Raw genomic sequence first — 18,180 nt, 5'->3', positions numbered from 1 at the left:
ATTATTTCGTATCTGCATCCAATTATCCTGGGTCGATTAAATAAAAGTTTTACCGTCGATAATTTCTCAGTAGAAAAGAAACACAGAAATAAGAAAGACAACCCAAATAATTGATGCTTTGGAACATTCCCTAAAACTAAAATGGAAATACGCGACTCATATTGCACGTATGGACACGGTGTGTCCATACACAGAGAGTAACCTGACAAGGGCCAACAAATAAAAGGAGATTGATTAAATAATATCACAAGCAAAGAACGGACTGACATGGAGCAAAATGGAGGAGGCCTTCACTCGGGGACACGGATTTTTTAAATTAACTTGTAAATTTGAAGTTATAAATGTAAACAAAAATAAATTATTATATAAGCGATTGTATTTTATAAAATAGACTAAGTTAATAAAAAATATAATATTTTATTAACTTAGTCATACACATGTGTAATAACGAATCCTATATATCATATTTTATTATTTCTTTTATAAGTTATATAGAATTAAAAAGGCTATAATAAACAAAACAAAATATACCTCCTGAGGTAGGAAGTCACTTTATGGTCATGCTTTGTGGGAGCCCCTCTGGTACTTTACTTAACCATCACCCACTCATCGTATACCGCCAAACAGTACTTAATATTTTTGTGTTCCGGTTTGAAGTGTGAGTGAGCCAGTATAACTACAGGCATAAGGGACATAACATCTTAGCTCCCAAGTGTGATGGCGCATTTGCGGTGTAAGGAATGGCTTATAATATTTTTTAATAATAATATTTATTATTAATTTACGTTGATAATTACATTTGTTGTATACTGAGTGAAGTTAAACAGCTTTGATCCTTCCACTTAAGTAATAAAGCGTATTACTTCACTTATTGTTAGCAAATATTAGATGAGAAAGCTTCGCGTATTCACGACGTATTCAACTCGTTATTAATTTATCATTTTTAAAATTTTGTATTTTATATAAAAAAATAATATTTAGTAACAGCTTTTCCTGTCCCTCTTTTCAGGGCCGGATCTACCATATGGCTTAGTGAGCTTCAGCCCAGGGCCCCGTGGATTCAAGGGGACCCCAGCTAAGTCAAGTCAAAGTCAAAAATAGACGATAATGCGAAAGAATCCATAACTTTATTAATTTAAACTGATCGTATGATTCGCATTAATTTAATTCAAGTCTACGTTCATATATGTCTTAGGTGGGCCCCTAGTAGTAGTTTTAGCCCAGGGCCCCCTAAACTTACGGTCCGGCCCTGCCTCTTTTAAACTAGAAGCTGCTAAAGATTAGTTTTATAGCTGATTGAATTGAGTGTCAGTATTTAACGCCACGTGCTACTACTTAATTAAATAATTTGAGCAATTTAATGACTTAAACCCAGATTCGAACCTGGGAACTTTAGTTAAGATTTCGACATTTTTCACTAAGCCGTTACTGATGATGATTAATGAAACTCTATCAAATAATAAAAATAGATTGTATTCCATGAATGCGATGAACCCGATGCGGCGCCTCCGCCGGCACCTTTTGTTTTGACCGTTAACACTTTTCGGTCGATACGATTACCTTCACCCAGAGATCACTGTTCCCACGTAAACACGTAGTGAGTAGACAATTGTCTCGCTCAGTTAATTTTATTAATGTAGTGGAATATATTGCGATACCGCGTGAGAACTACACGACACTCGACAATACCTTTTATGCTTTATTTCTTGTTTGTTTACGCGTGTGTGTGTATTTGTGTTTCGTAATGTGTGTAGTATTCATAAAACATAACAATTAAATAGCAAGTATTGTTATAATAGTTCAAGAACGCTATAGAAAAGCTACTCGTTGACACAATAATTCGATTAAAACGAGCTAAACTGTATGCTGGTAATAGGAACTTTATGATAATAATCTTATTTATAAAACGTATGTATGTCTGTGTGCGAATCAAGTCTTCTCTCAAGTTATTGGTTGAAAATTCTGCATACACTTAATCCTTGTGGCGATAAATTTTCTTTTTAGTAGTAGATCGGTGTCTATAAATAAATATACCGTATTCCTCAAACAAATACTTTATATTTATTCTTAGTGTAATATTATGTTACATTCGTATATCAGTAGGTTCAAAATAAAACATGTGATGCGTAATCTAATAGCATGTCGCTTCGCTTATAGAACATCCTTCCTTGACGTCAGCTGCAAAACGCTCACCGACATGGAAATTAAAGAAACCGTCAAAACACTAGCAGAACGGCCCGCATATTTTTGTCTTTTTAAGGACTTTCTCATTACATTTTTGTTATTATTTAAGATGGCTTAAAATTGTAACACATTCATTATAACTAAAAAGAAAAACTAGATCTCAATGCTTTTGAAAGACCACCTGATAAAACATAACAAGAATTGAATAGTTATGTCCAGGATTAGTGTATGTGATAGTATTGGTTTCTCTAGGATATTATTGCACGGAATAACAGAAGCCTTCGATCTCCCGCCATATGTGTGATACTTCCGTAGACACATTGTGCCTAACCCTGGAGGAGCGTAAGGGCTTTGGGGGCCCGTCGCTATTATTTTGAGGCTTGACGGAATATCTCGTTTCGATTCATGAAACACAGGGTGGGGGTGGGTGATTGGTCTGACAGCCTAATGAAAATACTTCCGCTGTCCTGTTCCAACGAAGAGCCCATACGGTTTTCGGTATCTCGAGATACCTCAAGATTTTGAAGGACTGTTTAACGGGGTCGGTCGTCACGGCATCACGGTAAGTTGATGGCACTCAATCATGCCAGTAGTTATAGCAGTTTTAATTATCGTGGCAATCGGTCATTGCTCCATATTCTCGCAACTCGTACTAGCTATGTAAAAAACAAAAGAACTGCAGGTATGATTTATACCAGTGGCGTGATAAAGCAATGACTTTTCACTTTATGCTTTGATAATGATGGTGCAGTTGTTTTAAATATATGATATACTGATACTCATTTAAACTAACAGTCCTTTAGAATATTCGTCTTGAAAAACATATTCTATATATTATTTGTGATATAATTATCCCACGTAGTTATTATTGACATGGTGACCTGACAGCCTCATGGCGCATGGCATGAAACGGCGCGTGCGCAGGTTTTTGCTCCGGAACTAACTGAGCGGCGTGTGTCACGCTAATTAACGACTGTTATGTCTTCGTGCTTTGCCGCTCTTAAACGGTACCAGCACACATTGTATAATACATTAATTCATCACTTTTACATACTTTTACGACTGTGATAATTTCGTATTAAACATAAGAAAAGGCCTTTGTATTGATTTCGAATTCAAGCAGTTGAGGGATAACGGAATGAATATTTTACTTTCTATGTGAATGACTAGGTATATTTATTTCTTATACACAATAATTCAAGACAAAAATAAATAATGCCACAAATATTTTGACGACAAATTGTCAATTCTATGAAAAATTGCTATGTAATTTCACATGTAAAATAAAACAAGATGTTAAATTATTATTTTAAAACAGTGTCATCTGTCATTTAGCTGTTTGGAACTTAATAATTGTCGTTATTATTGGTAAATATAACTAATATCAGGCCGACTATTGGAAAACGGTTGCTTACCTTTTTTATTCAAAAATATCAAAATAAGTTATATAAATTTACTCTTCAGAATTAAATTGTGTTCTTTGCTCAGAAGTGAGACATTAACGGATGATTACCACTTTAATACAAGACAAACATCGAAAATGAAGAATCATTAATTTATAAAAAGAGCATTAAATGGGACTTAAAGCTCCTTTTAAAATATTATCAGCAAATTTACCGCTGTAGTTTTTGCTATTTAATTTTGTAAGGCGTTTGATTACAATCATATGAGATGAAAATAGCGTACAGTTAAATATGACACGATAATAATAATAATAAATTTGTTAAATCGAATATCAAACATTGACAGTTTGCGTTACGTGGATTAATATGTTCATACTCGTACTAATCCATCAATCCATCATACTAATCCAACGCATCAATACATATATTTTAAATATAATACTATTACGATTCCATTCTATTTAGATATAAATTTTGGGAAATATAACCAGCATAGCTCAGCACAGACAACCACCTTGGTTTCTTAGTAGAAAAGCAAAACCATTCGCAAATGTTCGCCAAATCATTATCGCTAAAATTAGGTGAAGGTACCCACGTATTAAATAAACGAAAACGTGAATTTGTGGTCTTTACCGAATATTATGCGATTAAGTACGGCTTCTGATTACATTTTTTCGGTTTCAATAAGCTCTAGCGTATGTCAGTTTAAGACTTGGACACGTTTGAATATGTTAATATGTACAATAATCCGACTTCATTGAATTAAAACATCAAATAAACATAGTTCGATGCTAGAAGAAGCAGGATTTATTCTTTTAAATTAGCTCTCATAGAATAAGTCATATTTTCTCTCAAGCAGAACCGAGGTGACCCAGAGGTAAGAACTCGTGCATCGTAACCAATGATTAAAGGTTCAAATTCAGGCAAGCACTATTAATATTCAAAGTTATTTTTTTGTGTTTATTATTCATCTTGTGCTCGACGCCGAAAGATTTAAATTCTGCTACATGTTATTTTTATATCTCAATCAACTTGAGGGAATATTGAAACGGCAATTTATTAACGTATTAATCAATTGACAAATTTGATTTGTTTGTTATATTCAAAGTTATTGCTCAAGCGTTCTATAGATTTAACGCCTGTAACGTACAAGTTCAAATAATTATTTCTGTAAACGAAACGTAATTAGTTTCGGTTAATTATAAAGTGTCAATGTCTTCGTCTGCGTTAAATTATTAATCAAATTAGTATTTAGCATTTGATCAAAAGTTACAATCACAAGTTAAGGTCAATGATTTTACTTTAGAAATCATAATAAATCTATTATATATTAAATTGTTATAAAATAATTATTGTCTTTCGTATTTCATATAATTATTAAAAGGATATTAGAGGATTAATAGATATCCATTCCCTATTAGGTACGTAATGACTCATTATTATTACAATACAATACAATTTTGTTACAATTGGAGCAACGTTAAACTATTACGTCTTACTGAATGGTGGGAAATTTAAAGAATGTTCGAGAACGAATAATTATTGAAAAATAATAATTATTTTTTTGCTCTGAAATAGATTGATTGACCTTACTCTTATTCTTTGTACACGTAACGCATTTTTAATCAGCGGCGGTCGTTACTTATCGCCTAATGATAAATAAATTTAAATAGCGAATTGATCTATTGTATTAATGGCATTGCTCATACTTTGCTTAACGTTAACGACCTAATAAGGATTGGCTATGAGAATTTAGCGAATACGAAAGAGGTAGGGTGAGTTCAGCGAGGCGTGACGGACTTGGGCAACTCCTGCAGCGACAAAAGTGCGCGCTCGCTGTCCCGCGCGACACTAGCCCGCGCCATGCCGCGCGTGCTGCTGCTGCTACTGCCGCTACTGGCGGTCTCTACACTCACGCGAGGTGCCGATGTCTTCGTCATCGCTGACACTGCCAATCAAACGATTACTATCGCAGACGCCGCTAAGGAGACTATCGCGGAAGCCAACGACTTCGCCTTAGCCGCTAATGACACTGTTACAGACTCAGACGACGATCACGAACCGGTTGTGCGTAAAAAACGTACCTTTGGAGATGTCGTATTTAGAGGTCTAGCTGATGTCCTGGGATATAGTGTAGCTCGGAAACCTCCTCAAGTAGCGTTTCCGCCGCCACTTGCACCAGTACCCGGTATAGACACGCCTTTGCAAGGTGTTCCAGTTGCAGTGGTACCTATACTAGCTGCAGCTCCGGCTCCCGCCCCAGCACCGGCAACACCACCTTGTGGCGCACCTCGAGCTGCTGCACCTTTGCCTTGTAGGGCACAAGCACCACCACCACCAGCTCCACCGAAACCTACACAGCCTCCGTGTCCAAGGCCAAGAGCTAACCCAAGACCTAAACCGAAGCCAACACCGAAACCGCGACCAACAGCGCCGCCGCCACCACCACCATGTGCAAGACCTCGTGCTAATCCTACAACTCCATCACCTTGTGCACCTCCTCCACCACCACCTCCGCCACCGAAGGCTGATTCTAACCTTGAAACAATTACGTCTAACTTTCGTTTGGACTTTAACTTTAATAGAGCGCAAGCGACACCTGCTCCTGCTCAAGCTGCTGAAGAGGAACAAGCAGAACAAGAACAAATTGTACCCGTGGCAATCCAGCCCCGAGCAGCACAACTGCCTCTGGAATCACCGCGCACGCCGCGTGTCTACTTAGATGCATTCGTGGTGCGAAACGGAGTACCACAAAAAGTTCATGCTGTAGATGCCCGAAACTTAAATCAGAACCAAGCTCAAGAAGATTATTTAGTATATGACGAAGAGGAACAACCTCAGCAGAATCAAGATGACGATTATGAGTATGTGGAAGAGTCCCGCGATCGTGCTAAAGCTGTTCGAGAATTTGGAAACGCAGTAGACCGTTTCTGGGAACAGAAACAAAAGAAACCAAAAAAGAAGCTGCCAGCGAATGATTATCGGAATGTGCATTTTGGCGATCGTGATTTGGTCAATCAATTTCGACACCAAAACGACGAAAAACTTCAGTACATCCAAAAGACGAAGCCAAACTCTAACCGAATTCCCTTACCGTTACCAGAAGAAGAAGAAGAAGAAGAGGAAGAAGACGAAGTAACTACAACAACACAAAATCCACGAAGACGACTGAAACCACGTGTACTTCCCCCTACAGAGCACAACCCAAATCAGATCGATACTGTTACTGTTCGAGTTCCACCCATATACAAAGAGAAGAACCCGAAGAAACTTCACCGTGAGCGACCTGAACGACCAGATAGGGATGAAGATGCGGAAGAATCAGAAGAAGTTCAGGGATCAGAAGAGCAACAATACCCGTCTGACTCGGAGACTGATAATAGTGATACCGTCCCTCAAACAGAAAAACCTAAGCGCAAGCGCCGTCGTAAGCCAAAACGAAAAACTAGATCGACACACGAAGCTTACACCGCCGGAGATTATGATTATTATGGCAACAAATTGCCCATATCGGATGAGGAGGATTTTTATCGTGGATTGACTATTCCACCACCAACTAAAGACGCTGATGTGGCACGTTTAGAAGAGGGAAAAAATGAGGATAATCATTTCTTGGATGATCACGAAAGACTTCGTGATGATCCGGAAAGAATCAAGAGCAATGACAAAAGCTACGACAGGGAACACGCGAATGACGATGAACGAGCGGACGATTCGGAGAGAGCTGACGAAAGCGAACGTTCTTACAAGGAAAACGAACGAGAGGGTGAAAATGAGCGAACCGATGATACCGAACGAACAGATAAACTAAGCCCTAACGCCCGAGTACGAGAGACAGGCTACCAGAACAACTACGTGCATGCCACTAACGTCCAAGTCGATGACCCCCGGCCTCTCGTCTCAACCGTGAAGAGGAAAACTAAAAAGATCAACAAAGCCTGACCCGCTAACGTTTCGCCTGCGAGCACCCGCCATAATTATAGTTATTTATTATAATACGAGTATCGAACGTAAATCTTTCGAAATCAAGAGACAAAGTCTCCATTACTCGAAGAGTTCCTGGATTGTATCATTCATCGAAATCAATATTGCGACCTGTGATGTTCTAGTTAAGCCTATACGCGTGTAATTTTTACTGTCTTATTATTTTTATACTTAGCGTAAGCAAATTGTATATTAAGTTTCTTAATAAATCGTTTCGTCAAATATATTTCATTATTAGTATTGTAGTGGCATCGAATCGATTGCTGGGGCGTGAAATTTGATTTCCTCAAGGCGACGGCGACGTCAGCCACTTTTGTGGGTGAAGGTCCGCGAGATGAAATAGAAAACGAATTGATTGCGGGTCGTTGCCACTGCGACCCACTTCTGCGAGAGGACGAGGCGGTCACTTTGATGACAAAGATGCTGCGCTCTGAGACATTTCTCTTTTATAAAGTCTTAAGAATCTCAAAAGAATCTAATTTAAAAGATGTCAAATAATTCCATCAGATTTATTTTATCCAAATAATTATTAAACAACAAAAAACAACAATAAGCTTTATTTGAATATAAGATTTTTTTATTTGTATTACAAACTAGTCGTTACGAAACATTTCGTTACAAACGTGCAACTCATTAACGTTCATACAACGATTGATCAACATTAAACTACATTAAAAACATCGAATTGAATAAGACATGATTGTTCATTATCATTACAATCAAAATATTTAATAGTCAAGGAAACATTGACTGCATAGAAAAGTCCAGAAAGCCATTATAAGCTGCCGACCCAACGAGAACGAGACAAGTATTGTATGAAATGTCGATGTTGAGCAAATCTGTTTCGATTGCTAAGTTGGGTAAGCTACAGAACGATTAGTCTTAACTTGCTTTACTTAATCAAGAAGAGATTTACTTTAGTGTCAACATTAGTGATTTTATATTAATTGTGTAAATCTGGATCGCGTTATCTGTAATATTAAATTACAAAAGGAATGTAATTGTTGCTTATAAGGATGAAATTTGATTTGTAAAAAGAATCCAAAAATATAGAGAGACTGTTTTCAAACATAATTGCCGTGACACAGACGACATATTTGGTAAACTATACGTAAAACTTTAGGATGCGTCCAAGCCGTTGAGATGTCTCTCGTTTCGTTAAAATTATATTTAGTTCTTATTCTGATTCATATTGTATATATATTCTATTTTTAAATTCATAACTTTCTAATTTATATATTATTGCATTTTTTTCAAGTATATATTTAAAATTACTGAAAAACCGCAAGTCTCAATTTGACTGTGTCACTGTCCTGTCACTTTCGATTTAACCTCACGCTAACATAGGTCACACGTAATGAAGTTGAAACATCTATTATAACAATATAGTCTTTATTTCACCGGCCATTAGACCGATTATTCTGTCAAAGTATTGAACAAAGCGCGTCGATTGACCATCAATTCGCCACAGACCTTGACCGCAGATTTAATTTTTCGCCAATTTAATTTTTCCAACAAGACATTGAGTACAAGGAGTACCTAAAAATAATTAATAATAAAGTTGTGACGTTAACAACATCGAATCAAGAAAAAATAAATCATAAGCGAAATCAAAGAGTCGGTTGATTGTTGCAAAAGGCAAATAAAGCATTTTGTTATCACATGCTCGGGGACTACCTATCTATCAATATATGATTCATGGTTTTTTTTTTTATGTTAAAGATCTGCACGATTCAACGCAAACTGAAATAGGTGCGCATTTGGTGTATGAAACCTAATGACTTCGAGAACGCTTAAGATTTGGTGACTAGCGTTCAAAATTCGTGAGCAACGCGAAAATCCACCAAAAAAGGTTTTTTACAAAACATAACACACACTTAATAATGGAGTAAATTCACTGAATGTTTTGGCAAACACTAATTTATTCCTTAATATATTCGTGATAGACACATTATTGTATATGAATGTCGTAAAATTATTAAAAACATAATATATTTAAAGCACTTTATTTGGTATCTGACTAGAACAAACACTATCAGCAATAATTACAAAATTATAAAACGGGCGAAGTCAGTCTTCTAACTAAAGCCGGTCTGCTGCTTCGTGACAACTGCAGAAGTTTTCTGAAAATAATTTCACCATTACAGTGCGCTCAAAACAAAACCACGAAGCGAATCAAAAAATTCTTACAAGTGCATAATATTTAGTTTAACATTTGTTAATTGTTTGATGCAAAGAGTTGTCACAAATACAAAAAAATATAGACATAAACAAATAGAGCCGAGATGGCCCAGCGGTTAGAACGCGTGCATCTTAACCGATGATTGCGGGAGGGCAGACATCCTTCGGGGCGGCCATAGCGGCAAGTGGAATACCACTCGGTCGTTGCCCATTTTTATAAATAAATAAAACGTTCTAAGACATCCTAACACTAAACGTCGCCCCGCCACCCCGACCCGCCCGCAATCTGACCACACTATGAAAGTAATCAATGAGCCTTTACCACTCCGTGTCGCTTCCTCAGGTGCTTGTTGAGCGACTGCTTGTGGTTGTACCGCGCGCTGCACAGCGCACACGCGTGCTCGCGCGCCGGCGCCGCTGCGAGCCCCGGCCCGCCCCCCGCCGCGCCCCCCGCGTGCTCCCGCGCCGCGTGCTCGCGCAGCGCGCGCGCCTCCACAAACCGGCGCGGGCACGCGCCGCACGCGTGCGGGCGCGGCGCGTGCGTGCGCATGTGCACGGACAGCTTGTTGGTCGTGAACCGCTTGCCGCACGTCGGACACATGTAGGGTTTCACTCCTTGGACATATTGTGGCAAACGGTCGTTTTAATTGTATTGATGAGTCAGCATTTTTCAGCAATTTCGATTTCGATTAAAAGTACGAGCAAAGTACAAAACTTATAAATATGTACAATAAGGTGCAAACTGCAGAGGATACCGCTGCTACGGATGTTATATAACATATAATCATCACCTGTATGAATTCTCTTGTGATCGTTCAGCGTCGTTGAACTTCTGAAGGCCTTTCCACACTCCGGGCACTCGTAAGGTCTCTCGCCTGCAATGCAATATTTTTATTAACAATGACCTAGGCACTCCACGAGGCAAACGCTCGCCGCCGTTACATCACCGTTATGCCTCCTGATGTGCGTGTTGAGGTTGGTGAGCGACGTGAAGCTCTTCCCGCAGGCGGGCGCGGGGCAGGCGCGGCGCGGGCGGGGGCGCGGGCGCGGCGCGGCGCCGCTGTGGCGCGCGCTGCAACGGGACCACTCACTGATGGGATGTTTCTCATTTATAGAATGTAGTGAAGTTGCAGCCTGTAAAGGCTGGGCTTTTTTTCCCCTTGGAGGGGAACGTTTGGAGCTCATTCTATCCCGCTGCTCCAGTGCGGGTTGGAATTCTGCCACATGTATCCAACATGTGGCAGAATTCCGTTGATATTAGACACGCACACAGGTTTACCACGATGTTTTCCTTCGCCAAAGTGTACGAGATGGAATTATTAACACATGAAAATTCAATGGTGCTCGCCTGGGTTGTTAGCCGCAATCATCGGTTAAGATGCACGCGTTCCGACCACTGGACCACCTCGGCTCAGTATACGTCGGCAGACGGATCAATGGGCCAGACATTAAGGGGTTAGTGTAACCTACCAGAGCTTGCACAAAACCCTACCCCCAATTATACTATACTCTACAAAAATGCTTGTACGAGAGAAGTGTTGATTAATATTCAAACTGAGCCAGCGACAGCAGAGCCTGACTAAAATCTCATTACAAAGTATGTCATAGACAACCACAATAAAATACACTTTATTTTTTCTTGTAATATTAATGATTGGTAACAATTCTTTATCTTGTTTGCTTTATTCTTTTTTTCAAGTTTATGTATATCTTTCTCAAGAATCCTGATATACATATAACAAATACAAAGTACATATTTTTTAAATATTGTAAAGAAATCACCTACTGTTTGTACATTTGTTCTGTTACATTTAGACTTTTTTGATTTCTTCTAATATCATTTGAGCAAAGTGTATGCATGTATTTAAATTATAGTATTATACAAAAAAGAAATTATTAAATGTTATTTTTGTAATAAAGATTGTGTATTTACTCTCGTTGGTCAGCCTTATTCAATACATAAAAAATAAAACATGTATTGAATGTATTTTTAACTTTTATTTTATCAAATATGTTAACTGCCTCAGTTATGCTGGTTTTATGCTTATGTATGTTTGGTATATAAGTAAATTGCAGCCTTGTAAGTGTAATATCCAGTCAATAATGCCATATGAGAGGAAATTAATAGAAATATAATATTTATAGGAATTAGAAAAATAATTTATAAGTAAGCACATCCCTTAAATTTACTGTTACTTATATTGTTGTTTAAAATATAAGTGATCATATAAATATTTAAAAAAATTGTCATTAGCAGCCAGTTCTATCTAAAGATTTTTAACCTGTTTTTTTTTTATCTATTTCAATCAAACCACATTCCAATCAAAGTACCTGATAGATAATGATAGATATGTTAGTATAATATCTTAAAGCAAGTACAAACAATTCAGTAATTATTTTTCATTAGTACTTTGTGCAGGCCATTTTGACCAGTTATCACCCACTCTTTACCTGTTTACTACGGGAATGCTGTGTAGTGCTGCTTTCCAAATTGAAGATTTTTAGTACATTGCATTTTTTGTATTTATAGTCATAAGGAATGTATGATATTATATAAAACTGTTAGTGATGGAGAAATAGTTTATACTTCTAATGTAACATTTTCTTAGTAGTGTTTTGTGCAAGCTCCTCTGGATAGGGACTCATCATATATTCTACTGACAAGCCGCAATACTTAGTATTGTTGTGTTCTGGTTTAAAGGGTGAGTGAGCCAGTGTAATAACAGACACAAGGGACATACATCCTAACTCCTAAGGTTGGTGGTGTACTTATTCCTATAGGCAGTGGTGACCACTTAACATTTGCCCATCCACCTACCTATTTCATATAAAAAGTATAAGATGGAAGATCACTTCTAAATAAGTACTAATAAAAAGTAACTAATAAAAGTAAGTATGGGCAACTTACAGATGTAATTTTAAATTAAACTTCCTGGTAAATACTTTGGAGCAATATTGACAACAATGTTTTATCATACTCTGTGTAGCGTTGTCCTTAATTGTAGAGATTGGAGTATTCGATTCTGAGCTTTCACTTGTTTTATTATCACTGACAACTCTTTCTTCAGTGCAGTCATTTTCGAATAGTTTTTCTTGACCTTCATAGACATACTCAGCATCATCAACTGGAATGAGAATCAAAAGCAATTTAGTTTTACAAACAGCTTATATGATTTGTCTAATATAAAAATGTTGTTAGTTTTTAATTTGGTTAATTTAAAATATCAATTAAATACTTTCAATAATTAAAACTACATTTAAAACAGAAAATATAACTGAAAATTATGATACATTTAACATTTTGTTTATATGTACAAAACCATATTAATGGTTGGTATTAGGTACCTACTTATGTATCATATACTTAATTGTGGTCTTATATTTTTTTATAAAAATACACACCAGAATTATTCTCCTTGTATTGTAATAATAATTTGTTTGCTCTCTCACATTTGGTTAGAAACTCCATAAAAATGTTCATTTCAATAAAACATTGACCGCATATTACATTCGGTCCCCCGTCATTAATAGCTATGTTTAGTTTTGTATTATTTACGAGTTTTTCGTAAGGAGAGGATCCATCTTTATCGCTGTATAATGATATTGTATTGTATTGTATTTGAAAACAAATGCGGCAAACATTATTGCCTATAATATTGGGAGCACTGTCCATGTTTCTTTTGTGTAAATTACTATATCATTCCTTTATGTTTTCAATATGAATTTATACCATTATATATAATACAATAGTAACTTTATTTGACAACATTAATGTAAAATATAGGAAGTAGATTTAAATTCCAGTAGATTTATTGTACGACGTACATACAACGGGTTTTTGTATCATATTCATTAAATGACATTTGACATTGACATTTGAATTTGACAATTATGTCAATCCACGCACGTCACTTCGAACCCTTAGGGTCATTTAAAAAATAACAATTTTAGTAAAAGTAGTTTGATATCCAACAATATATTATATATCTTTATGTTGGACTAGGAATGATACCAAATAATATTGTGAATTAAGACATTATTATAATAATGTTACAAATAAATTATGCTTTAAAGGAAGGTTTTATTTTATTGGTAAACGACTTCACTGTGCCTGACGATAAATGAGCAGAGTCCAAACGCGAAGATGGGAGAGAGCCAGAAAGAAATATTTATTTAATAAAAGGATTTTTTATGTATTTTATTAATAGCACCTTTGTAAAAATAAATATAAATTAAATGTACTAAATGAGTTAAAGTGTTTTAGCTAATTTTCTTAGTATACAATGTCCAACCAGTTCACTTATTAACAGATAGAAGTAAATATTGCGACTGCTTTACATTTTGATAATTAATTTGATTAGTGGCACTAATTGATATGTGCTACTAATTTATTTGCAGTAACAAATTGGTACATTTTTTTATTTAACTTTAAATATAGATTTATTTCTTTTATTGGGATGAAAAAAATACCGCTTAGTAAACTTTAATTTCATATATATATAAAGGATGTATTAAAAAACGGTTTTTTGTGTGAAAAGGGTATAATTGATCACGAATTTATTTTATTTATTTTAAATAATACATGTATTTTAAACACTTATCTAGTATGAACGAGGGGCTTATTTGATTGAGTCGAGAACTATTTTACAAATATTTTACTATGTATATTTTCTCATAAAGAGCACAAAACCACCCGGGCAGAATTTTGGTTATAAAATAATAAAGTAGACCTGTCAATGTGCTGGGCTGAGGCCTCCCTTCCCCTTGAGGAGAATCTAAGAATTTCAATGACATTAAACACATGCAGGTTTCCTACAGCTCCGATTACAAGATGAATTCTAAACTCGAATTAAACACATGCTAAATTCGTGCTTGCTTGCCTGGGTTTGAACCCGCAATCATCGGTTAAGATGCACGCGTTCTAACCATTGGTCCTCGACTAACACCCGTGAAATAAACATAAAAATAAAATTGTAGTGAATGACCTACCCTCGTGTATGTAACGTTCATATGATATCCGTATCGATGGAGTCGAATCTTTTTTTGACTGAACACGAAAAAACAATAATAGAAAACTTACCAATACTTTAAGTTTTAATACAATAAGTGGTCATCTTTGTATAAGTTGGTCGTAATTCCTGCACTTTAAGCGCCGTGTTGTGCCTTAGCATTATTACACAATAAGATTACACAGGAATAGTACATTAAACTAGATACGATTCAATTAACGTTGTAAGCAGAGTGATAGCGAGAGCCAAGGAAAGTGATGTTTGAATATTTGGTAACCGACTGCGTGTGTGCGCATAACAATGTCCTGCCCGTACAGGGACGGAGCTACTTTACTATTGTTGAATACTTACTACCTAAGTATATTTTAACACTTTTAATATATTTGATAAATTTAAGGTCTAAGGTGAGGCGTATTATTATAATTTTATTTATTCGTGTGCTATTATATATACATATTTATTGTAAATTTGATGTTATATTGTAAGCAAAACAAATACAGTATAAGTTTTCCTTACAATTTATATATAATTTATCGAATATTAACAAGTGACGTAAGACTACTGATTTTAACAATTAATAAAAAAGGCATTAATAGTAAATATTTTTGTAATATTTCTATATAGCAAATAGAGGCAAAGATTTTTTTTATCTCTTTTGTAATCACACTAAAACTTCATACACTAAAATTAGGTTTAAAACAAAGTCACACTTAAAGTACCAAGAAAGGCAATTTGCAAAAGTTCCACCTATAGTTTGAAAGTACCCGTTTCCTATTCTCTCACCATACTTAAACTACAACATTATTAAATAACAATTATGAATTTTATGGCAACGCTTATAAAGACCATATTAATCCGCGACTTCTGTAGTTCCTGTAGGTTTAAGCTAATTTATAATTGGTTAAATTATAATAATTCGGATACTATTGAAAATGATTAATAAATATAAATACATAAAACATGTATTGAATCCAGCCCTGCGTGAACTGGTACAATTTTCTCTCGATTACGTTTCTTAATCGATTGGTATGCGTTCATACAACCATGTTACAAGAATGACGACAGCGCCCTACGTGATCGTTTTAGAAAATGAAAACTTTCCAAAGTAAACTTTCTAGGCACGATATAGAGTATAATTTCGAATGTCGGAAATTCGGCCATTCAGTTCCGATGGTTCGATTAGGAACTGTTGAAAGCCGCAAGGAGCCAGCATGTAACGTCCGGATACAACGAGTGAAACTTGGACGTTGGCTACATACTAATCGTTTGTATTTTAAGTTATAAGTATGGGTTGCAAATGAAAAGATCACTGGTTTTTGAACGATTGTCGCGCCGACCAGGCGACCGCACGCCATGAAGTTTTCAATAGTAAGTATTCCTGGATACGCAGTGGAAATACAGTGATATAGTGAGAATGTGGTAGTGATCCGTAGTGGCACTTGGTGCAAATGTATTGGGTGGAAAAGAGCGTAGGCGTTATAATGTAGAATATTTCTAATAATTGTTTTAATAAATAATGTTAGGGCATACGTAAATACCTTATGTTAAACACATAAAGAAGATCATTAAAACGTAGTACTTAATAATTTTAAGATCGAGTGAACAAAGTTAGTGCATGTGTTTCAGATCGCGTTGGTGTTTTGTGCTTGCGTGTACGCAGCAACTGCAGACGTCGCTCATATTAAAGCTGCCAAAGCAAAGTTAATAGGAAGAATAGCTGGGAAAGGAAGACATCATAAGCGTGGCATCCTATCTGCTGTACCGCCATTTAAACTCGGCCACGACATACCTCATGTAACACACTCTGTGCTCAAACCGTTAGTGGTTAATTACCCTCCGACAGCTGCCGTAGCTGCTGTCAAGATCCCCATTCCCCAACCTCATTACCCTGTGCCTGTGGGACACAAAGTACCCGGTTTACCGCATCCACATTATGGACTTAAGTTCCCTCATACTAAATTTTTAGCAAAACCAGACCATCATTATCATCATCACCACCATCACGTGTCTCCTAGACCCATTATACCTGTGGTACATGCTGCCCCAATTCCTACAACGCACGTGGCTCCTGCGGCTCCTATAATACCTGCGCCTCAACCACCGGTTGCTGTTGCTCACCCAGCACCAATACCGCACCCACTTCCTGTACCTGCACCACCTGTTCCAGTTTTTCCACAAAATCATTTACATCTCAGACCTCTACTACCAGCTGCTTCTGTACCATTAGCACCAGCTCCAGTTTTACCCTCGCCAGTTTTGCCTTTAAGTCAACCGTTTCCATATGTCATTCGCCCTGGCGGTGCCGTTCAGACTTCTTTATTTGCGACTTATCCAAGATATCCTTTAATTAATAGTTATCAAGCCCCTCTCGTCCCCGTGGGGCCCTCATCCCCTGGTATACACTCTATTTCACAAGTACTGCTTCAGCGTCCACAGTTTAATCCATATCATTTTATTCACCAAGCAGCAGGTCAGCATGGTGTTATAGAACAACACGGATTGTTACATCCAAGTCAAGTGGCGCCACAACCTTCTGTTCATTTACATTCGAATCATGAAGTTTTGCAGCAATCTGGCTTCCATTTACATCCTACTGAAGAAACTTTACATCAACCAGAATTTCATTTACACCCCACTCAAGAGACTCTTGCTCAACCTGGGTATCACTTACAGCCTGGCCAAGAAATATTGCCACAACCTGGCTTCCACTTACAGCCCACTCAGGAAACCCTACCCCAACCTAATTTCCATTTACATCCTAGCCAAGAAACGCTACCCCAGCCTGGTTTTCATTTACATCCTTCGCAGGTTGTACCTCAATCACCCATACCTTTACAACCAACCCAATCATCCATTCCATTAGATCATGATGGATGGTCACCAGTACCAACGCAACCTCATGATTTGAGTACATCTCATGAAGGACATTTCCCACAACAAACTCACCATTTTACCCAGGAACAAGGCACTCAAGTATACGAGCATCATACCGATAATAATTACAATGACTACCAACATCAACTGCAACACCACATTCAGCAACAGATCGAACAGGCGCAATACGAACAGAGCTTAAATAATCAACATCAACCATCCCAAGAGTACGGCGTACCTCAGCAACTGGGCCAGGAGTATGGTCAGCCAAATGAATATTCCCAACAAGACCAAGATTTTGCACAACACGCTCAGGAGTACCCACAGCATGGACATGACTTCACACAGCATCAACAAGAGTTCGCGCATAACGGCCAAGATTTTGCACAACATGCACAGGATTTTGGACACAATATAGCAAACTTAGGTCAAGAATACGGCTTGCCGCACCAGGGCGCTGAAGGTAGAAACTCTGATGATAGCGAGCAACAGCAGTTTCATAACCACATACCACTTGGGCTTCAACCCCCGATCGACAGGCCGCT

At 37.1% G+C, this 18,180-nt stretch overlaps 2 protein-coding genes across 2 annotated transcripts; one reads left to right on the top strand and one right to left on the bottom strand.

Annotated features, from left to right (window-relative positions):
• The first annotated feature begins 5,450 nt into the window (after nucleotides 1–5,450).
• On the top strand, nucleotides 5,451–7,529 carry LOC125068951 (proline-rich protein 12-like). Its single transcript, XM_047678357.1, has one exon. The coding sequence runs from the start codon at nucleotides 5,451–5,453 to the stop codon at nucleotides 7,527–7,529; it is 2,079 nt and encodes a 692-aa protein (XP_047534313.1).
• Nucleotides 7,530–9,586: 2,057 nt separating this feature from the next.
• Nucleotides 9,587–13,586, bottom strand: LOC125068883 (zinc finger protein 135-like). Its single transcript, XM_047678241.1, has 6 exons — nucleotides 13,155–13,586; nucleotides 12,661–12,877; nucleotides 10,700–10,824; nucleotides 10,544–10,627; nucleotides 10,075–10,367; nucleotides 9,587–9,694 (listed from the first exon to the last, which is right to left on the bottom strand). Exons 1-6 carry the CDS (start codon nucleotides 13,423–13,425, stop codon nucleotides 9,650–9,652), a joined length of 1,035 nt encoding a protein of 344 aa, XP_047534197.1. The 5' UTR covers nucleotides 13,426–13,586; the 3' UTR covers nucleotides 9,587–9,649.
• Nucleotides 13,587–18,180: the final 4,594 nt, after the last annotated feature.

This window comes from Vanessa atalanta, chromosome 14 (assembly GCF_905147765.1).
Source record: "Vanessa atalanta chromosome 14, ilVanAtal1.2, whole genome shotgun sequence".
Lineage (NCBI taxonomy): Eukaryota > Metazoa > Arthropoda > Insecta > Lepidoptera > Nymphalidae > Vanessa > Vanessa atalanta.
This window is presented reverse-complemented; position numbering and strand designations above follow the sequence as displayed.